Source organism: Manis javanica, chromosome 8, assembly GCF_040802235.1.
Source record: "Manis javanica isolate MJ-LG chromosome 8, MJ_LKY, whole genome shotgun sequence".
NCBI classification, from domain to species: Eukaryota; Metazoa; Chordata; class Mammalia; order Pholidota; family Manidae; genus Manis; species Manis javanica.
The window spans coordinates 82085238-82109760 of record NC_133163.1 but is presented as its reverse complement, the minus strand read 5'-3'; the positions used below and the strand labels follow the sequence as shown (position 1 = coordinate 82109760).

General features: G+C 37.7%; 1 protein-coding gene and 1 pseudogene across 1 annotated transcript; both read left to right on the top strand.

Annotated features, from left to right (window-relative positions):
* The first annotated feature begins 1532 nt into the window (after positions 1-1532).
* On the top strand, positions 1533-2501 carry LOC108396590 (olfactory receptor 11G2-like). Its single transcript, XM_017659520.3, has one exon. It carries the CDS (start codon positions 1533-1535, stop codon positions 2499-2501), a length of 969 nt encoding a protein of 322 aa, XP_017515009.1.
* Positions 2502-22554: 20053 nt separating this feature from the next.
* LOC108396591 (olfactory receptor 11H6-like) lies at positions 22555-23984 on the top strand (annotated as a pseudogene).
* Positions 23985-24523: the final 539 nt, after the last annotated feature.

Below are 24523 nucleotides of genomic sequence, written 5' to 3'. Positions count from 1 at the left end.
GGAGGAGGGAGATGTCTAGGCTGGCATGTGCATACAGTGAGACAACGAATTTGACTGGATCTGTACTGTTGGAACTCAACCAGGAGTTGGGAGGGGTGCAAGTTGTAGCACTCCAAAATCTCATGACTATAGACTATCTATGGTTAAAAGAACATATGGGATGTGAACAGATCCCAGAAATGGGCTGCTTTAATTTGTCTGATGGTTCAAGTACAGTTGGACAATATCCATCATATCATAGATAAATTTTCACAAATGCCTAGGGTGCCTAAATGGTTTTCTTGGCTTCACTGGAGATGGCTGGTAATTATAAATTTGCTTTGTTTATGTCACCGTATTCCTATTATGTTAATATGTGTGTGCAAATTAGTTAGTAGTTTAAAATCTATACATACTTAAGGTACTATACAAGAAGATATGTCAAAGAAATAATCAATCCTCCCAAGTTTCCTCCATATGCTACATCTATAACTTTTCTTCTTCCTTCCTAATTACAAACCTTAAATAGAATTCGTGCCTCATATCGAATTTACCGAGTATCATAATTCCTCCAGGTGGTAAAGATACCTCGAGACAAGTGCTGGGCATAGAAGCCACAGGGCATAAATCTGCAAAGAAGTAAAAAGCTAACCTTTGCAAACAATATGGCTTCTCTCTCACTTACCAACTTTACATTTCCCTGTATGGCCCCGGAAGATGACTGGTTAGCCAGAGACGGGTAAGATTCCTCAAGGGAGGAACAACCTAAGACAGGCACAGTCGCAGGGGGGCCATCAGGTGAGAATTTGGGGATCAACAGAGGTGAGGCTCAGAACCTCACCCCCCCTGCTTTGAGAGAAATCTTCTGCATCCGTGGATGTCTTGCTGCCCTTGTCTAGCCTGGATTAATACTTAGTCCATAGGCACACACCTGATCATCTGATCATCTATATTTGCCTTCTTACAGCACTAAACTATGTTTTCTACCTTTATCTTGCATCTACCTACCACTTCAGCATTTTATTAAAAATAAAAATAATAATAATAATAGGAGAAATGTGGGATCAACATATAAATCAAGTACAAAAATCAAATGAATATTCATATTTGACCTGATGGTTTATAGGTCATATTGCATGATCAAAACCGAAAGTTTCTGTGATGAATGCCCTTGTACTGTTCACCATGTAAGAATTCGTTCACCATGTAAGAACTTGTTCGTTATGCTTCAGAAGATTGGAGACTGACGAGAATTAGGCTTGAGATGGATTAATGATTGTACATTGAGCATTGACCCCCCTATACTGAATTTTATTGTTGTTAACAACCATTTGATCAATAAATATGAGAGATGCCCTCTCAAAAAAAAAAAAAAAAAAGGTGTAAGGAGCCCCACACCGCCCAAGTCCCTGACTTCCTCCCAGGATCAGACTGGAGCTAAGAATGCTGAGAATCATTCCATGATCTAAAACTATGTTGTTAGTTGAACTGTAGAGAAATTCAGAGTCCTTTGTAACACGGTGATGTCTTGTTATTGCAATTTTAGGAGAAAAATGAAAACATCAGGAGGGAATAATCACTCTGACCCTGTGAGTGAATTCATCCTCCTTGGATTCCCCTGTTCCTGGGAGACTCAGGCCCTCCTCTTCTCACTCTTCTCTGTGATCTATGTCCTGACACTAACCGGAAACCTGAGCATTATCTGTGCAGTGAGTTGGGATGACCACCTCCACACCCCCATGTATATCCTGCTGGCCAATTTCTCCTTCCTGGAGATCTGCTATGTCACTTCTACAGTCCCCAACATGCTGGCCAACTTTCTCTCTGGGACCAAGACCATCTCGTTCTCTGGTTGCTTCCTCCAGTTTTACTTCTTCTTCTCCATGGGCACCACTGAGACCTTCTTCTTGTCCACCATGGCCTTTGACAGATATTTTGCTATCTGCAGGCCCCTTCACTACCCCACTGTCATGACAGTTCAGTGCTGCATCAGAATGGGAGCCTGCTGCTGGGTGTGTGGCTTCTCCTGTTTTCTCCTCCCAGTTTACCTCATCTCCCAGCTTCCTTTCTGTGGCCCCAATACTATTGATCACTTTTTATGTGACCCAGGACCCCTTCTCGAATTGTCCTGTGTGCCAGCTCCTGCCACTGAGATCACCTGTGCCATCATCAACTCAGTCCTGATTTTCTCCACCTTCCTCTTCATTAGCAGCTCCTACGCCCTGGTGATCAGGGCTGTTCTGAGAGTCCCCTCAGCAGAAGGCCGGCGTAAAGCCTTTTCTACGTGTGGCTCCCACCTGGCTGTGGTGTCTCTGTTCTACGGCTCCATCATGGTGATGTATGTGAGCCCAACAGCAGGCAACCCAGCAGGGATCCAGAGAACTGTGACTCTGTTTTATTCCATGATGACTCCACTTTTCAATCCCTTGATTTACAGCCTCCGGAACAAGGAGATGAAGGAGGCCCTAAGAAAACTGTTGAGGACTGTGAGCTCTGGTCAGAGACAGCCTCTCAAGAGCTAGAATCCATATGTGTGTAGGTCATATAGTCATATAGAATTGCAGGAGGTTAATAGTGTTAAGTCAGTTTGAGAGACAAATACGTCTCCGTGGAATAGTTCAATGAAGCAAATAGAAAATACAGTCTTACCCTAACCTGCGTAAGTCATTTGGACTAGGCTATATTGTATCCATGTTCCTGTGTGTTTTGAATGGAAATTCTTAAGCATTCTTAAGCATTGTTGAAGGAAAAACATATATAACCCAGATGTCCACTGGTCAGTTTCCAGGTCTTGCTGACTTAGGTAAATTTGTCTCCAACCCCCACTTTCATGGTGATTAAATGTCTAAGTCCCCAACCCTCTCTCTCTTTACTCACACACACCCTGTACAGATGTGTCCATGTGAGCCTCTCTCCTCCCTGCTGTCTTGTTCTGATCCAAACTCACTCTAGCTCTGGGTGGGTTTATTCACCTGGCTTCAGGCTGGGGTGGGGGAGAGTTGTGGGAAGGGCACCATGCACACCCATCATTTCTCACAATATCCCTGATGCTGCCTCCTTATCTTCCTTCCTCATCCTCTTCCCATCACCCAAAGAGTGACCAGAACACCTTTCCCTCTCTTATCCACAGTAATTGTGTCCATACATAGGACCCTGGGTTTGAGACTCTTCCTCAAGTGGGCTTGTCATAAACCTTCTCAGCAAACCTAATGCTTGAACACAACCTCATGAAAAAAGATTTTCTCCAACTGATTACTTTTGGGGTTGTTTCAGGTTCATATAATTTGATATATTCCTTTTTTGTGTTAGAACCACCCAGGAGCACTCAATGCAAAAGGATAAATGTACTGACGCAGGATTCTGGTGAGCCCTGGACACATTTCCTGGGAAAACTTAATGAAACAAAAATTCATATTTAAGTGCTTTGTGGATATTAAAGGCTTTTCTCCCTGTATGTATTAGAATGAACACTAACCATGCAGAGATAATAGTGTGTGTGAGTCTGATAGAAATAAGATAGTATGGACAATGTCTGAAATGAGACATGATACTCTCCAGTTAATTTCCAAAGTGGCCTGGAATCATCCTATAAATAAGCCCCACTCCGCAAGGGCATAATCCCATCTACCAGTGCCATTGTGCCCAATTCCACAACAGCACCAAAAACGAGACTCACTAGTCCATCTTTAGCCATGCAAGGGAAGTGAAAGTCAGGCTCTATGGCCGGTGAGATCAAGACTTGCTTAGTTTAAGGCTCTGGTGCCAGGACCAAGGCTGGTCTCTGAAGCCCTTTGTGTAAATCACAGTCACAAAGCAGACCCTCATCTGCCAGTCCAGATCAGAAGTGCCCTTATGCTCCCCTTCACAGGAGGGAGCCACACACGCATCAGGGTGCACAAGTCTGCTCCCAGGGCATAGGCTGGGTGACCAACTCCCTTCTTTGGGCAGTCTCCTTTATGGCTGCACAACCTGCAGAGCCTGAGACAATATCTTGCCTAGGGGCTGGAAGAAGTGAACCACAGGCAATCTTCTTCCATTTGTTTATTAGAAGTATTGAAAACATAGAAAACTGTGTGTTACCTTACAATTGCATCTCAAAGTCTAGATAGTTTTTCATTTTTCTCAAACTTTAATATGCATATCAATCACCTGTGTGTCTTTTGTACATGCAGGTTTTGTGTTGGTAGCTATAGAGTGGAGCATGAGATTCTCCATTTCTGAGAAGTTCCCACATATTGCTGATCCATTTCAGGTAAAGGGTCTAGTTTTGACCTACTTAAAATATCAGAGGAGATAAGTCCCTGAATATAAGCACCTCAGTAATATCTCCAGTTGATCCACATTGAAGCAAAGTCTAAACTGGGATAAATTACTGTAAATGAATGTTTTCTACAGTCAGGTTAAAAAGTAGACATTGCCAGATTTCTATTAAACTCTATAAAGGTTCTGCCAGCTAAATATTTCTTTATTAAGCCACCTTCTAAAGAGTAATGATTATTTTTTATTAATGGTGACTGCGTGTGCTAGGGTTAACTATAAAATTGTCATTGTAGTATAGTATGATTCATCAGACCATCATATAAAGAATAAAAAAGGCAAAATAATACTTCATACTGCTAATTTATGTAGACATGTTTTGCTATATTACAACACATGTAGATAAAAGATACTATAAACCTACATTTCTCTCAACCATGTTTTTAAAATTCAGTTATGCATAGATGCATAACATCTAGTCTGTATTTACTTATTTTAACTACTTTATTTTCATTGTATGATTATACTGAAATTTACTCATCAATATTTCACACTACAGCTAAAGTACTCCTCAGTTTTTACCCAAAGGGGTTAGGAACCCGTGCCCGCAAACAACCTGCACACAGATGTTTATAGCATCTTCATTCATCACTGTCAAAACTGGGAAGCAACCAAGATGTCTTTCAGTAGGTGAATAGATAAATAAACAGTGGTACATCCTACAAAGGAATGTTATTCAGCACTGAAAAGAAATGAGATATCAATCCAGGAAAAGACATGGAGGAAAGATAAAAGCCTATTACTAAGTGAAATGAGCAAATCTGAAAGGCTACATACTGTATGATTCCAGAGATAAGACATTCTGGAAAAGGCAAAGCTATAGAGACAATAAACAGATCCGTGGATGTCAGGAGTTTGTGGGGGATAGAAGGGATGAATAGGTGTTGCACAGAGGATCGATGGCCAGTGAAAATGCTCTGCATGATGCTATAATGATGGATGTATGCCACTGTACATTTCTCCAAACCCACAGAATGTACAAGAAAAAGAGTGACCACTAAGGTAACTATGGTCTTTGGGTGATGATGATGCCTCACTACAGATTCATCAAGTGACAAATGTACCACATTGGTTGGGGGGAGGGTGATGATGGGGGAAGTGATGCATGTGTGGGGACAGGGGGAATACATGAAATATCTGTGTCTTTTCTCAGTTTTCCTATAAGCCTAACACTACTCTAAAATATCACATATTTCTTTTTTAATTTTTTATCTAAGCACAGTTGCTATACAATATTATATTAGTTTCAAGCATACAGCATAGTGATTTGACAATCATATGTATTGTTTAATCCTCATCCCAACCAGTGGTTACTGTAAACATAGAAAGATGCTACAGAGCTATTGACTATATCTCTATTCTATATTTTCAGCCCCATGATCAACATATTATGATTGAGATTTTGTGCCTCTTTATCTCCTTCACCTAATTAACCCACCCGCCCCAAACTCCTCCAGTCACTTCTTGGTGTCTATAAGTCTACTGCTGTTTTGTTCATTCTATTTTGCTTTGTTTTTTATTCCACAAATAAGGGAAATAATATGGTATTTGTCTTTCTCTGTATGGATTCTTTCACTGAGCATAATACCCTCTAGTTCCATCCATGTTGTTGCAACTGGCAGGATTTATTTTCTTTTTATGGATGAATAATATTCCATTGTGTACATGTATTATTACATCATCTTTATCCATTCATCTACTGATGGGCACTTTGGTTGCTTCCATCTCTTCGCTACTGTATATAATGCAGCCATAAACATAGGGATGCACATACTTTTTCAAATCAGGGATTTTATTTCTTTTGGATAAATTCCTAGAAATGAAATTACTGGATCAAATGGTATTTATGTTTTTAGTTTTTTTGAGGAACCTCCATTCTGCTTTCCACAGTGGTTGTATCAATTTATATTCCAACCAACAGTGTAGGAGGGTTCCTATTTCACCACATCCTTACCGACACTTGTTATTTATTGTCTTTTGGATAATGGCCATTCTAACAGGTGTGTGGTTTTGATTTGCATTACACTGATGATCAGCAAGGTGGAGGATTGTTTCATGTGCTTGTTGGGCATCCACATTTCTTCTTTGGAGAAATATCCAGTCATGTCTTCTGCCCACTTTTAAATCAGGTTGTTTCTTTGGTGTTGAGGAGTATGAGTTCTTTATATATTAGGATGTTAACCTCTTATCAGGTGATTCATTTACGAATGTATTTTTCCATACTGAAGGCTGCCTTTTTCTTCTCCTGATGGTGCCCTTTGCTGTACAGAAGCTTTTCAGTTGGACGTGATTCCATTTGTTCATTTTTTATTTTGTTACCCTTGCCCAAGGAGATGTGTCCAGGAAAAACTGATCAAGCTTATGTTCAAGAGATTTTTGTCTGTTTGTTTTTAAGTTTTAAGGTTTCAGGTCTTACATTCAGGTCTTTGATCCATTTCATTTATTTTTGTGTACTGAGTTAGACAGTAATCCACTTTCATTCTCTTGCATGGAGCTGTCGAGTTTTCCAAACATCAATTATTGAAAACGCTGTCTCTTCCCCACTGTATATTCATGGCTCCTTTATCATATATTAATTGACCACATATAAGTGGGTTCACATCTCTACACCCAATTCTATTCCATTGACCTATGGGTCTGTTCTGGTGCCAGTACCATACTATTTTGATTATTATACCTCTGTAGTATAACGTGAAGTCAAGAAGTGTAATTCCCTAAGCTTTGTTGTTCTTTCCCAGGATTGCTTTGGCTATTTGGAGTTTGTTGTGGTTCCATAAAAATTTTAGGGTTATATGCTCTAGTTCATTAAAAATTCCCATTGGTAATAAAATCAACTACCCACAAAAGCAGTCAAAGGAAACACAAAAGAGCACAAAATAAAACACCCAACATATGAATAATGGAGGAGGAGGAATAAAAAGGGAGAGAAATAATCATCAGGCTGCGTTCTAATAGCTCAATAAGTGAGTTAAGTTAGACAGTAAGGTAGTAAAGAATCTAACCTTGAACCTTTGGTAACCACGAATCTAAAGCCTGCAATGGCAATAAGTACATATCTTTCAATAATCACCCTAAATGTAAATGGACTGAATGCACCAATCAAAAGACACAGAGTAATAGAATGGATAAAAAAGCAAGACCCATCTATATGCTGCTTACAAGAGACTCACCTCAAACCCAAAGACATGCACAGATTAAAAGTCAAGGGATGGACAAAGATATTTCATGCAAACCATAGGGAGAAAAAAGCAGGTGTTGCAATACTAGTATCAGACAAAATAGACTTCAAACCAAAAAAGTAACAAGAGATAAAGAAGGACACTAAATAATGATAAAGGGCTCAGTCCAACAGGAGGATAAAACCATTATAAACATATATGCACCAAATACAGGATCACCAATATACGTGAAACAAATACTAACAGAATTAAAGGAGGAAATAGAAAGCAATGCATACATTTTGGAGACTTTAACACACCACTCACTCCAAAGGACAGATTCACCAGACAGAAAATAAGTAAGGACACAGAGGCACTGAATAACACACTAGAACAGATGGACCTAATAGACTTCTATAGAAATCTACATCCAAAAGCAACAGGATACACATTCTTCTCAAGTCCACATGGAACATTCTCCAGAATAGACCACATGCTAGGCCACAAGAAGATTAAAATCCTACCAACCAACTTTTCAGACCACAAAGGTATAAAACTAGAAATAAATTGTACAAAGAAATCAAAAGGCCCACAAACACATGGAGGCTTAACAACATGCTCCTAAATGACCAAATCAAAATGGAGATCCAGCAATATATGGAAACAAATGACAACAACAACACAAAGCCCCAACTACTGTGGGATACAGCAAAAGCAGTCTTTAGAGGAAAGTATATAGCAATCCAGGCATATTTAAAGAAGGAAGAACAATCCTAAATGAATAGTCTAACATCACAATTATCGAAATTGGAAAAAGAAGAACAAATGAGGCCTAATGTCAGCAGCAGGAGGGACATAATGAAGATCAGAGAAGAAAAAAATAAAATTGAGAGGAATACAACAATAGAAAAAATCAATGAAACCAAGAGCTGGTTCTCTGAGAAAATAAACAAAATAGATAAGCCTCTAGCCAGACTTATTAAGAGAAAAAGAGAATCAACACACATCAACAGAATCAGAAACGAGAAAAAAATCACAACAGACCCCACAGAAATACAAAGAATTATTAGAGAATACTATGAAAACCTATATGCTAACAAGCTGGAAAACCTAGAAGAAATGGACAACTTCCTAGAAAAACACAACCTTCCAAGACTGACCAAGGAAGAAACACAAAAGTTAAACAAACCAATTATGAGCAAAGAAATTGAAATATTGATCAAAAAACTATCCAAGGACAAAACCCCCAAGCCAGACGGATTTACTTCGAAATTTTATCAGACATACAGAGAAGTCATAATATCTATTCTCCTTAAGGTTTTCCAAAAACTAGAAGAGGAGGGAATACTCCCAAACTCATTCTATTAAGTCAACATCACCCTAATACCAAAACCAGGCAACGACCCCACCAAAAAAGAAAATTACAGACCAATATCCCTGATGAACGTAGATGAAAAAATATCAACAAAATATTAGCAAAGAGAATTCAAAAATACATCAAAAGGATCATATACCATGACCAAGTGGGATGTGGCCCAGGGATGCAAGAATGGTACTACCTTTGAAAATCCATCAACATCATCCACCACAAAAATAAAAAGGATAAAAACCACATGATCATCTCCATAGATGCTGAAAAATTCAACATCCATTCATGATAAAAACTCTCAACAAAATGGGCATAGAGGGCAAGTACCTCAACATAATAAAGCCCGTATATGATAAACCCACAGCCAACATCATACTGAATAGCGAGAAGCTGACAGCTTTTCCTCTAAGACTGGGAACAAGACAGGGATGCCTCTCCCCACTGTTATTATAATAACAGTAATATAACATACTACTGGAGGTCCTAGACATGGTAATTAGACAGAACAAAGAAATACAAGGAATCCAGATTGGCAAAAAAGAAGTTAAACTGTCACTATCTGCAGATGACATGATACTGTACATAAAAAACCCTAAAGACTCCACTCCAAAAACTACTAGAACTGATATTGGAATACAGCAAAGTTGCAGGATACAAAATTAACACACCAAAATCTGTGGCTTTCCTATACACTAACAATGAACTAACAGAAAGAGAAATCAGGAAAACAATTCCATTCACAATTACATCAAAAAATAAAATAAAATACCTAGGAATAAACCTAATGAAGGAAGTGAAAGACCTATACCCTGAAATCTATAAGATACTCTTAAGAGAAATTAAAGAGGACACTAACAAATGGAAACTCATCCCATGCTCTTGGCTAGGAAGAATTAATATCAAAATGGCCATCCTGCCCAAAGCAATATACAGATTTGATGCAGTCCCTATCAAATTACCAACAGCATTCTTCAACAAACTGGAAAAAATAGTTCAAAAATTCATATGGGAACACCAGAGACCCCAAATAACCAAAGCAATCCTGAAAAGGAAGAATAAAGTGGGGGAGATCTTGCTCCCCAACTTCAACCTCTACTAAAAAGCCAAAGTAATCAGGACAATTTGGTACTGGCTCAAAAACAGAGCCACAGACCAGTGGAACATAATAGAGACTACAGACATTAACCCAAACATATATGGTCAATTAATATATGATAAAGGAGCCATGGACATACAATGGGGAAATGACAGTGTTTTCAATAATTGATGTTTGGAAAACTCAACAGCTCCATGTAAGAGAATGAAACTGTATTACTGTCTAATACCATCAGTAGAACAAAAAGGTACCCTACAGTATGGGAGAATATATTCATTAATTACAGATCTGATAAAGGGTTGACATCCAACATATATAAAGAGCTCATGCACCTCAACAAACAAAAATTAAATAATCCAATTAAAAAATGGGCAAAGTAGCTGAACAGACAGTTCTCCAAAGAAGAAATTCAGATGGCCAGCAGACACATGAAAAGATGCTCCACATCGCTAGTCATCAGAGAAATGCAAATTAAAGCACAATGAGATATCACCTCACACCAGTAAGGATCGCCACCACACAAAAGACAGGCAGCAAATGTTGGCAAGGTTGTGGAGAAAAGGGAACCCTCCTACACTGCTGGTGGGAATGTAAATTAGTTCAACCATTGTGGAAAACAATATGGAGGTTCCTCAAAAAACTCAAAATAGAAATACCATTTGACCCTGGAATTCCACTTCTAGGAATTTACCCTAAGAATGCAGCAGCCCGGTTTGAAAAAGACAGATGCACCCCTATGTTTATCGCAGCACTATTTACAATAGCCAAGAAATGGAAGCAACCTAAGTGTCCATCAGTAGATGAATGGATAAAGAAGATGTGGTACATAAAAACAATGGAATATTATTCAGCCATAAGAAGAAAACAAATCCTACAATTTGCAACAACATGGATGGAGCTAGAGGGTATTATGCTCAGTGAAATAAGCCAGGTGGTGAAAGACAAGTACCAAATGATTTCACTCATAAGTGGAGTGTAAGAACAAAGAAAACCTGAAGGAACAAATAGCAGCAGAAACACAGAACCCAAGAATGGACTAACAGTTACCAAAGGGAAAGGGACTGGGGAGAATGGGTGTGAAGGGAGGGATAAGGGCGGGGAAAAAGAAAGGGGGCATTACGATTAGCATGTATAATGTGGCTGGGGGGTGGGGGGGCATGAGGACAGCTGTACAACACAGAGAAGACAAGTAGTGATTCTACAGCATCTTGCTACGCTGATGGACAGTGACTGTAATGGGGATTTGTGGAGGGAACTTGGTGAAGGAGGGAGCCTAGTAAACATAACGTTTTGCATGTAATTGTAGAATAATTATAACAAAAACAATTTTTTATTGCCATGGGTATTTTCATAGCAATTGCATTGAACCTATAAATTGTTTTAGGAGGATGCCCATATTGACAATATTAATTCTTTGACAAGATTAATATTAGATTTCCCTTTATTTGTCTCTCCCTCAATTTCTTTCATCAGTGTCTTTTAGTTCTCAGAATACAGGTCTTTCACCTTCTTAGTTAGGTTTATTCCCAGGTGTTTTACTCTTTATGATGCAATTGTAAGTGAAATTGTTTTTCAGACTTCTCTTTCTGCTAGTTCATTGTTAGTATATAGGAATGCAGCAAATTTCTGTTTATCAATTTAGTATCCTGCAACTTTGCTGTATCTGGTCATTAGTTCTAACAGTTTTCTGGAAAGTCTTCAGGGTTTTCTATGTATAAAACCATGTTATCTGCAAATAGTGACAATTTTACTTCTTCCTTACCAATTAGGATGCCTTTTATCTCTTTGCATTGTCTAATTGCCATGGCTAGGACCTCCAGCACTATGTGGAAGAAAACTGGTGAGAGTGGACGTCCTCATCTGGTTCCTGATCTCAGAGGAAAAGCTTTCAGCTTTTCACCATAGACTATGATGTTGGATATGGATTTGTATGTAGTATGTGTCATTTGTTACATCAAAGTATGTTCCCTCTATATCCACTTTGTTGACAGCTTTTTTCACAAATGGATATTGAATTTTCTCTTATGCTTTTTAGCATCTATTGAGATGATCATACAGTTTTAATCCTTTCTTTTGTTAATGTGGTGTATCACATTGATTTGTGGATATTGTACCATCCTTGCATCCCTGGAATAAATTTTTGAACTTGATTTGCTAATATTTTGTTGAGGAGTTTTACATCTATGTTCATCAGAAATATTGGTCTGCAGTTTTCTTTTTTTGTAGTGTCTTTGTTTTTGGTATTAGAGTAATGCTGACCTTCTGAATGAGTTCAGAAGTCTTCTCTCTTCTATTTCCAGGAATATTTTAAGAAGGATTGGTATTAGCTCCTTGTTAAATATTTTGTAGAATTCAGCTGTGAACCAATCTCATCCTGAACTTCTGATTGTTGTGAGTTTTTTTATTGCCAATTCAATTTTGTTACTGCTAACTGATCTGTTCAGAATTTCTGTTTCATCCTGGGTCAGTCTTGGAGCACTGTACATTTCTAAGAATTTGTTCATTTTTTCTAGGTTGTCCACTTTATTGGCAGAAATTTTTCATAGTATTCTGTAATAATTCTTTGTATTTCTGCAGTAGCCTTTGTGACTATTCCTTATGTGTATACTCTCTTTTTTCTTGATAAGTCTGGTTAGTAGTTTGTTTTATCTTCTTAAAGAACCAGCATTTGATTTCATTGATTTTTCTATGGTTTTATTAGTCTCTTATTTTAATTATTTCTGCTCTTATCTTTATTATGCCCCTCTTACTAACCTTGTGCTTTATTTGTTCTTTTCTTCTAGTCCTTCCTTGGTGATGTTAGATTGTTTACTTGGGATTGTTCTTGTTTCTTGAGGTAGGTCTATATTGCCATATACTTCCCTCTTAGAACTGTTTTTGCTGCATCTCACATATTTTGAACCATTGTGCTTCTGTTTTCTTTTATCCCCACATATTATTTTCCTCTTTGATTTGTTCATTTATCCATTGATTATTTACAAGCATATCATTTAACCTCCACATGGAGGTTTGTGAGTTTCTTTGGTTTTCTTCAAGTAATTGAATTCTAGTTTCATACCATTCTGATCTGAAAAGATGCTTGATACAATTTTTGAGTTTCTTGAGGCTCTTTTTGTGTCCAAATATGTGATCTATTCTAGAAGATGTTCCATGTGCACTTGGAATATATGTGTATCCTGCTGCTTTGGGGTGGAATGTCCTGTATATATCTGTGAAGTACATCTGGTCTAACATGTCATTCAATGCCTCTGTCTCTTTATTTATCTTCTGAATGGATGATCTACCATTGATGTAAGTGGTGATGTTAAAATTCCTTTTTGTGATTGTGCTGCTGTCTGTTCTCCCTTAAGGTCTCTTAGTATTTGTTTTACATATTTAGGTGGTTCTATGTTGGGTGCATAGATATTTACTGTTTAATTCTCTTGTTGCACTGATCCCTTTATCAATCTCTAATATCCTCTTTATCTCTTCTTTATTTGTTTTGAAGTTTATTTTTTCTGATAGAAATACTGCTATTCCTGCTTTTTTCTCACTTTTTTTGTATGAAATCTTTTTCCATCCCTTCACTTTCAGTCTATGTATGTCTTTAGGTCTGAAATGCATCTCTTGTAGGTAGCTTACAGATGGGCCTTGTTTCTTTATCCATTCTCTCACCCTGTCCTTCGATTGATGAATTCAGTGCATTTAATTTAAAATGGTTATTGATATGTACGTCTTGCCATTTTATTACTTGTTTTCTAGTTGTTTCTGTAGTTCCTCTCTGTTCCTATCCTCCTTTCTTATTCTCTTTTCTAGTTATCTGATGGTTTCTTTAGTGTTATGATTAGATTACTTTTTATTATTTCTATGTATCTGTTATAGGCTTTAGGTCTGTGGTTACCGTAAGGTTAATAGTTTCATAAGTACAAAACAGTCTGTATTAAGAAGATATTTGCTCGATTTTGAACACATTCTAAAAGTACTACTTTTTTTATTCTTCTTTCTCCTCTACACTTTATATATTAGATGCCATAATCTACATCTTTTGTGTATACTTTGATTTAGTATATAGTTGATTTTACTGCTTTTGCTATTTTACTTCATACTCACTTTGTAAGTAATTGGTCTACTATGTGAGTTTATTTGCACTGATGAAATATTTTTAGACTTAAGAGCATTTCAATCTGCAGAGCCCCTTTAACATATCCAGTAAGGTCAATTTAGTGGCGGTCAATTCTTTTAGACTTCACTTATCTGGGAAATTTTTAATCTCTCCTTAAATTCTGAATGATAACCTTTCAGAGTAGAGGATTCTTGGTTGTAAGTTTATCACTTTCAATATTTCATGCCACTCCCTTCTGGCCGGAAGGTATCTGCTGAGATATCTGCTGATAGCCTTACAGAATTTCCTTAATAGATAACTCTCTGGCTCTCTCTAAGTGCTTTTATGATTCTCTTTTTATCATTAATCTTTGTAATTTTAATTACTATATGTCTTGGTGTTTTCTTTCTGGGTTTCATTTTAGGTGCTCTCTGTGCTTCCAAGACATAGATGTTTATTTCCTTTCCCAGATTGGAGAAGTTTTCAGCTATTATTTCCTCAAAGAGACTTTCTACTCCTTTGTCTCTCTCTTCTCCTTCTGAGGCCACTATTATGCAAATATTGTTTCATTTGAAATTGTCACACAGCTCTCTTAGAACCTTCTCATTTTCAGAAATTCTTCTAACTTTCTCTGTGTTCCTAAGCTTGCTTACTATGTTGTTCTCTGTCTTCCGTCACCATGATTCTTCCCTCTGTTTCAAGCAGTCTGCTATTAATTCCCTCTATTGTATTTCTATTTTCAGTCATTGTATTCTTCAGCTCTGAGGGGCTCTTTTTCATGTTTTCTAAGTCTTTGTTGAAGTTTTTGCTGATATCATCAGTTCTATTCCCCAGTTCAGTGAGCATCTTTATGACTGTTACTTTAAATTTTTTCTCAATAGTCATTTTAAACACCAAATCTCCTGAGGGGCACTAGTAGTTTGTTTTATCTTCTTAAAGAACCAGCATTTGATTTCATTGATTTTTCTATGGTTTTATTAGTCTCTATTTTATTTATTTCTGCTCTTATCTTTATTATACCCCTATTACTAACCCTGCGCTTTATTTGTTCTTTTCTTCTAGTCATTCTAAACACTAAGTCTCCTGAGGGGGCAGGTGCCAAGTAGAAGGGACAACTGCTCTCAAGCTGTCTCAGTTCTCAACTACAAATTGATTCCCCAAGAAAAAAGGGAAGAATATTACATTCTACTTACTATAATTACTTTTTTGGCTAGGAAACATGAAGTGAGCTACACTGTATCTTCATATCACTGCATTTATTGTCATTCCCTTGTTCCCAACTAGATACCACTTTTTAGAAGACTTTGATACAGAAGATAGTAAAATTAGACTTGGACTCAAAATTATTTTACTTCTCCAACATTCCAGGCAGGAAAGTGGTACAGTCATTATTCAAACCTGAAAAGAAAATATGAACTGGGACACCACTACCTATCTAACCTTCCATTTCTGATGATTCTGTTATTGTTCCATATATATATATCACTCTCTTTGCTCAGGGAAGAAGAAATATTTGAAGGAATAATGACCAAAAAGTTTTCCAAAATTAGTAGCAGTCACTAAGTTGCAAATTGAAGAACCTCAAAGAACAAAATGCATAATGAAAATCCACACACATACACTTAGGCATATAATACTTAAACAGCTAGAAAACTGAAGGGTAATATCTTTCATTAATATAAATGCAAAGGTCATAAACCAAACACTAACATAATTCAACAACAAATAAATAGGATCATACACCATGATCAAGTGGGATTTATCCCTGGATGCACCAATGCTTCAACAAACACAAATCAACAAAAGTGATACAACACACTAACAAAATAAAAGATAAAAAACATATGGCCATCTCAGTAGATGCAGAAAAAAACATCTGACAAAATTTAACAACCCTTCATAATAAAAACATTCAATAAATTCGGTATACCAGGAATATATTTTAACATAATAAAGGCCATATAAGTCAAGCCCACAGGTAACATAATGGTGAAAGCTCTTTCTCTAAGATCAGGAACAAGACAAGGATGACTCTCACCATTCCTGTTCAGCATAGTACTGGATGTCCTATCCACAGCAATTAAACAACAACAACAAAAAAGGACATCCAAATTTGAAAGGAAAAAGTAAAATTGTATTGGTTGACAATGAACAGATTTCACGTATATTTAAAAAATCCTAAAAACTCCACAAAGCTGTTAGAAAACTGATTTCATTAAATTTGCAGGATACTAAATCAACATAGAAAAATCAATTCTGTTTCTAAAAACTAAAAACATACATCCAAAAAAGTAATTAGGTAAATGATCCCATATACAATAGCATCAAAAGAATAAACCACATAAGAGAAAACATAAGCAAAAAGAAAACGATTTGAGCACTAAAAATGACAAAACATTCGTGAAAGAATTGAATAAGAAACAAATGTAAGGGATTGGCTGAAAGATGGTGACATGAGAGGTGAGACAGAAACCTCCTCCCAAAATCAAATATGAAAATATAGCAAATACAACTAAACTTGAAAGTGCAACAGGAAAGAAGGCTGTGGCAGACTACCTACACATGGGGAAAACAGCAGACCTCAAGGAAAATGGTAAAGTACCAAAGGCAAAAATCTCTTGAATATAAACATGAGCAACTTCTTCCTGAACACATCTGCTTGGGCAAGGGAAACAAAAGCAAAAATGAAGAAATGGGGCTACATCAAGCTAAAACCTTCTGTACAGCAAAGGACACCATCAGTAGAACAAAAAGGCATCCTACAGTATGGGAGAATATATTCATAAATGACATATCTGACAAGGAGTTGACATCCAAAGTATATAAAGAGCTCACGCACCTCAACAAACAAAAAGCAAATAATCAAATTAAAAAATGGGCAGAGTAGCTGAACAGACACTTCTCCAAAGAAGAAAATCGGATGGCCAACAGGCACATGAAAAGATGCTCCACATCACTAGTCATCACAGAAATGCAAATTAAACCCACACTGAGAAACCACATCACACCAGTTAGGATGGTCAGCATTAAAAAGACAAGGAACAACAAATGCTGGCAAGGATGTGGAGAAAGGGGAACCCTATTACACTGCTGGTGGGAATGTAAATTAGTTCAACCATTGTAGAAAGCAAGATGGAGGTTCCTCAAAAAACTAATAATAAAAATACCTTATAACCCAGGAATTCCACTCCTAGGAATTTACCCAAAGAAAACAATATCTCAGATACAAAGAGACACATGCACCCTTATGTTTATCACAGCACTATTTACAATAGCCAAGACATGGAAGTAACTTAAGTGTCCATCAGTAGATGAATACATAAGGTAAAGGTGGTACATATATACAATGGAATACTATTCAGCCATGAAAAGAAAAATTCAACCATTTGTAATAACATGGATGGTGTTACGGAGTATTATGCTCAGGGAAATTAGCCAGGCAGAGAAAGACCAAATGATTTCACTCATCTGTGGAGTATAACAAGAAAGCAAAACTGAAGGAACAAAACAGGAACAGATTCACAGACTCCAAGAAGGGACTAGCAGTTACCAAAGGGAGGGGTGGGGGAGGGCAGATGAGGAGGGAGGGAGAAGAGAATTAAGGGGTATTATGATTAGTACACATGGTGTGTGGCGGGGTCACAGGGGGGACAGTATTGCACAGAGAAGTCAAGTAGTAGTGACTTCAAAGAGTTTTATAGTATTTCAGGCATCTTACTACACACATGGACAGTGACTTCAATGGGATATGGGGAGACTTGATAATATGGGCGAATGTAGTAACCACAATGTTTTTCATGTGAAACCACCATAATAGTATATATTAACAACTTAAAAAAAAGCAACAAACAAATAAATGCAAACATATCCTGTCTCATGGACTGGATTAATATTAAAATGAAAATATCACCCAAAGCCGTCTATACATCCAATGAAATCCCTATTAAAATTTCAATGGCAATTTTCACAGAAATAGAGAAAATGATCCTAGAATTCATAGGAAACCACAAAAGACCCTGAATAGCCAAAGCAGTCTTGGGAAAGCAGAACAAAGATGGAAACATTATACATCCTTGTACCAAAAGCTATAATAATAAGAGTATGGTACTAGCATAAAAACACACACATTGCCTCTGTAATAGAATCAAATCCAAATAAAAACCCATACAGAAAACATACACCTATCTTGACCCTACATAGGAAAGAATTGTCTCTTCAGTTAATGGTGTTGGAAAAGCTGAATATCCACATGCAAAAGAATAAAATTGGAAACTATCATACATTTTTCGTAATTCTAAATGGATTAAAGACCTGAAACTAAAACTCCCAGAAGAAAACAGGGAAAACACTCCTTGATGTTGGTTTGGCAATGAGTTTTTGGACATCATACTAAAAGCCCAAGTAACAACAACAAAGAAAACAAATGTAACTGTATCAAACTAAAAGGCTTCTGTGGAGCAGAGGAAACAAATGAGCAAAATGAAAAGGCAACCTATGAAATGGAAGTATTTGCAAACCACATATTTGATGAGGGGTTAATATCTAAAATATATAAGGAACACCAATGCTTCAGTAACAAAAATTAACAAATAACCTTATTAAAAATGTGCAAAGGACCTAAAAAGACATTTTCCCAAAGAAGATACACAAAGGGCAACAGGTACAGGAAAATGTACTCACCATCACTAATCATCAGGAAAACGAAAATAAAAACCAGAGTGAACTGTCACCTCACAACTGTTAGAATGACTTCTATCAAAAAAGACAATAGAAAACAAGGTCTCGTGAGAACATGGAGAAAACGGTATCTTGTGACCTCTTCGTGGGAATGAAACATGGTGCACCCATGATAGAACACAGTACAGAACTTCCTCAATAAATTAAAAATAGAACTACCATATGATCCAGCAGTTCCACTCCAGACTCACATGAAAGAAACAAAACCACTATCTCAAAGAGATTTCTGCACCCCAATGTTCACTGCAGCATTACTTAAATAGCCAATCTACAGAAACAACCTGTGTCTGTGAATGAATGAACAAAGAAAATGTTACATGTGTATATGTCTATGTCTATATATATATATATATATGTATACAATATATATGTGCATATAAATGTAATGTGTATGTGTGTGTATATATATATATACACACACATACACATATATACACATATATGTGTATATATATATATACACACACATAAGCAGAATATTATTCAGCTATTAAAAGAAGGAAATCCTGCCATTTGCTACAACATGATCCAATGTTGAGGGTGTTAGGCTAAGTGAAATAAATCAGACAAAGACAAATACTGTGTGATCTCACTTACATGTGGAATCTATAAAAAGCAAAACTCATAGCATCACAAAACAGATTTGTGGTCACTTGAGTTGTATGCGGGGTGTTACAGAAATGGGTGAAGGTGCTCAAAATGTACAAATTTCCAGTTCTAAGATAAATAAGTTCTGGAGTAAGAAGTACCTGTAGTACCTATAGGTACTATAGGTAGCAATATATTTTAATTGAATATTTGAAAGTTGTTAATAGAATAGATCTTAAAAATTCTCATCACTAGAAAAAGAAAATTTCACAATTATGTGAGGTCATGGACATGAATTAAGCTTAGTGTGGTAACCATTTACAGTATACACATATCAAATCACTATGATTTATACCTTAAAGTTCACAATGTTACATGTTGATTATATATTAATGAAACTGGAACAAATAAAATAAAATAAGGGTGTATGTACCAAACTTATTTCCTCACCAGCAAGGAGAAATTTACTATGTATTTAAAATTTTTTTTAATTATTTAATACTTCAGTTCAAGAATCTGGCATGGCACCATCCACCCTATGTCAAATAAATTCATGCTTCTTAATCACACTTAAGTGTCAAGAAAATTCTCTTTGTGCTTTCAAATACCAAAAACTTACAATGAAAAACTCATTCTGAAAAAAATGGGTGACTATGCCTCCTCCTAGGGTATCCATTTTCATTAATGAAAATGTGCTGCTACCATTTAAAAAGCAAAAACATTTCTACCTTAGGGCAGTGATGCTAAGAAAATGAGCAAGGTCAATTCATAACCCAAAAAAACTTTGCTCTCTGATGCTGTGTAGTTGGTAATAATTTATAAACAAGGTTTTAGTCTCCTTAGGGATGGCTCCAAGCCAATAATAGAGGAAAAACATTAAATATCTGACATAAGTATACACAAACCCACGGCACATGCACACACATGCACACACAAGCGATTAAAAACAGAGGGGTCCAAAAGTTTGAGTTATTTCTCTCAGCAATGCCTCACTTTGAAAAAAAAAGAAAATTTCTACAGACATGACAACTCTTAAGGAAATCTGCTAAAATCAATTTGAAATGAACTTAACAGCTAGAAGGGGAAGCATCGTCTAGAAGTTTGGCACTTGACCACTTGCCTATGCTTTCTGCTCCTGGGACCTGATCACCAGGACATGGTACTTACTAACCAGTGCCACACTAGAGCTGACCTAGGAGAGTAAAGTCTTTACCAAAAAAAAAAGGAATGACCCTCTTCAAGTTATTCAGTGAGTCAGTAGGAAAGCAGATGAAAAATCTGATATCATAACTATGATGCTGACAGATAGGAAAGTCCAAAGCTTGCAAACAAACTGAAAAAAATATGAATGAGATTGAATACAAGGGAGCAAGAAGACAGACAAAACCCTCGTGTTCCAGCTAAGCTGGTGTGGCTGTACTAATTGCACTGTAGCAGTAACCTGTCTACAGAACAAAATTAACAGCTGCTCTAGGAATAACATGAGATGATCATTCACCACTGGAGAAACTGGGTCCCAAAGGCCAATTAATGGGCCCCTGAGGGAAGGGAGCATTTGGGATATGATTGACAATCTTCCCTCATAAAGTCTCATTTTGGGAACTCACAGATTATATCCCTTAGGAGGAAGAAGGCATACGTTTCAGCGCAACATAGATAAGTCTCTGTTGTGCAGCAAATACACCCATTTCTCTCCAAACCAGTATCCTGTGTCCAGCAATGCAAGCCTCCTCTCTAGGCTGCTAGCTGCCAAGGATGCCGTGCACTCCATCTTGCCTGCCTTTCACTGCAGTGAAAACAGAAGATTACAAGTTAGATCTGACAGGTCTCTGAGGAGATGGGTTCAGAAGAGATGCAAGTATAGAAGTAGAGGAGAGTTCTCAGGTGTGCTCTTTATCTCTGCCCTCTTTTGTGTGGCTGTAAAAACAACAACACCTCAAGTTACATGAATTATGTAAAGAGATTCATCTTTTTATACAACTAGGTGGTGCAGGCATCAGGGAACTGAGGGATGAAGATGAGGAAGAAGCCTCAATAGTATGCAAATTCTGTCCTTACTAACCAGGAGTTGTACCCAGTCAGAACCAGGCTTTTGGGGGAAAAAAGATGTTAGTGAGGTGGCATCTGGAAATGACTGACAAAGTGTGCAGAGCTGGACAGGACATACCTGCAGCTCTTCCTTTTTTTAGCCAAGTTTGGCTCAGCCACAGAGCAGATGATCAGCCACTGCAAGGGAGAACATGACTGAGCCCTCCAAATCGGTGAGTTCACCCCACACGGTTTATAAAGCCACCAGAATCCTTGTACATTCACAGCTTTCTCTGACAAACATGATCTCTTCACAGACCGAAGAGGAGCCTTTCAGTGAAGTGTGATGTGTAAAATACTGAATTTTTCCATCTCTTATATGAATAACTACAATTATCAACATCATCCTGAAAGTTATAATGTTACATGATCTGGAAGTAACACATTTGATAACTAATGTATTAATAAATACTTTTGGCTATAATACTTTAAAGAAAAGTGTCCGGCACTGAATTTGGCACTTACCTTTTCTTGAATAAATATCACCCAGTCATGTCATTTTGGGTCATTTAGGACCAAATGATGACTGTTCCTCTAACAGAACGTAATGTAAAAAAGGTAACAAATTGAGACCAAATGACAATGAACAGAATCTTGGGGGATTCAATGGCTTGATTCTGCTTTTCTCACCACGGAGATCATACAACATCCAAGACTGAGTCTGGCTCAGAGAAGGAAGTTTTCATAAAGATTCTCCTTCTGCCTCCCAAAACAACTCCAACCTTGCACATCTGTAATAGGATGGGGGAGGCAGAGAGGCTGCCCAACTAGGACAGGAATCCTTGTCCAGTGAGTCAGCTCATGGCTCCCACCACTATCCTTGGTGCAGAGGTCTCAGATACTCTGATATTGGAGATCCTTTGTATGTGCCAACAAACCTGGAATCCTGACACCTCACGCAAAACCCTCAAAATTCTTAATTAAAAAAAGATACATTGCTCACCTCTTCTACATATAAGTAGAATTTTAAAATAAATGAAGTTTTTAAACAAGGTTTTTTTTCAGCAGGTAGCAGATGGGACCAATATGAAAGCTGCTATCTCAGTGTCTACATCTTCAAACTTTTCTTGAGTTAACAAATTTCAGTGAATACTGAATAAAGGATGGTCAACTTTTATCTCAGTTATCAGACCACCTTTATATGCGAACACTTGTAATTGCAACACTGATCCAGGATACAGTGACATGCATAAAGATTTCACTGGGTTGTTCTTTACATCACCTTTCTCTTCTCTGTTATGATGCCTAACATTTGTGTCTAATTCCAGAGATCCAAGTAATTGAAATCCCATGTCCAATATTAAGGATCAATATATCATACTCCATACATTTAAAAAAACATGATTTTCACACCTACTTACACTGCCATTAACCTTCTCCAAGCTGCTTATTGCATGTGATCCCTTTACTGGATTTGAGCAAACTCTGAAAGAGTGAGAGAGTACAAAGATTCAAAGGCTGGTCATATCAAGCCCTCTCAGTTTGACAGTCTTTAGCAATGCAACTATTTGTTTACTAGAATGATCTGAGGGACTTGGGGATATCTAAAAGGAAATGTTCCTAAGGAGTAAAGATAAGGTCAGTCATCTTTGTCCCTGTCATTTTTTCCTCCCCACCCTTTAGGAAGCCATCAATATGTCAGGAGTCCACACAGTGACTGAGTTCATACTCCTGAGTTTTCCCTGCTCCAGAGAGGTTCAGGTCATCCTCTTCGTGCAGTTTTCTGTGTCCTACATCTTGACACTGATGGGGAACAGGGCCATCGTCTGTGCATTGAAGCTGGATTGCAGGCTTCACACCCCCATGTACATTCTGCTGGCCAACTTCTCCTTCCTAGAGATCTGTTACATCAACACCACTGTTCCCATTTTGTTCAGGAACTTCCTGTCGGAGACCAAAACCATCTCCTTCACTGCCTGCTTCCTCCAGTTATATTTCTTCTCCTCCATGGGCATCACTGAGACCTTCTTACTGCCCCTCATGGCTTTTGATCGGTACCTGGCCATCTGTCGGCCTCTCCGCTACTCTACCATCATGAGCAGCCATCTGTGCATGAACCTGGTGGCTCTTTGCTGGGTAACAGCTTTCCTTTGCTACCCAGTCCCTACCTGTTTTATGACACAACTCCCCTTTTGTGGCCCCAACACCATTGACCACTTTATATGTGACCTTGGTCCTCTTCTGGCCATTTCCAGCATCCCTGCCCCTGGAATTGAGCTTTCCTGTTCTGTATTGGACTCCCTTGTCTTCATCACCTTCTTCTTCATCCTTGGGTCCTAAACCCTGGTTCTCAGAGCAGTGTTGCATGTCCCCTCAGCAGCTGGCAGGCGTAAGGCCTTCTCCACCTGCGGCTCCCACCTGGCTGTGGCGTCTCTGTTCTATGGAACTGTCATGGTCATATATATTAGCCCAACCTCTGGAAATCCAGCTGGAATACAGAAGATTTTAACCTTGTTCTATTCATCAGTGACCCCACTTATAAACCCACTGATCTACAGTCTTCGGAACAAGGACATGAAGGCTGCCTTGGGAAAATTTCAGGTGTGCATAAAAATTAGACAAAGGAAATGAGAACTCATGAATGGACCAAGATCAAAATATTTATTTCCCCCCACTTGTATTCCCATTTTTAAAATAGGTCTTTTTTCATTTTCACTTAAAGACAAAGGCCTAGATTTATCCACTTCTGCTAATCAATAATGAAAAAGGGTTCACCCAGCTAAACAAACCTTGCCTTCAAATCAGAACTTGATAGATGATAACTTGAATTAAATGACCTGTACAACTGACCTTATACTCTTCTCCCAACCTGACCTCCAATAACCATTTTCCCTTTAGTCTGTGATCATTGGTACCTGTGGTAAGGGACCAAGTTTTTTTACCTCTATTGAGTGCATCCATTCTTATACCAGATTTTTCTGGCCTAATGATTTCTGCTCCACTTGTAGTAGAAGAGAAGAGCATTCTCAACTTTTTAGCTAAGACTAAAGGAAGTCAGTGCCAGTCAATAAGTCATAACAGAACCAACATTTTTTTCTGATGTCCAAGGGACTAATGATGCTGTAAAGTACTGTCTACCAAACCTGTCTGTTTCATAATTATTTGGAGAG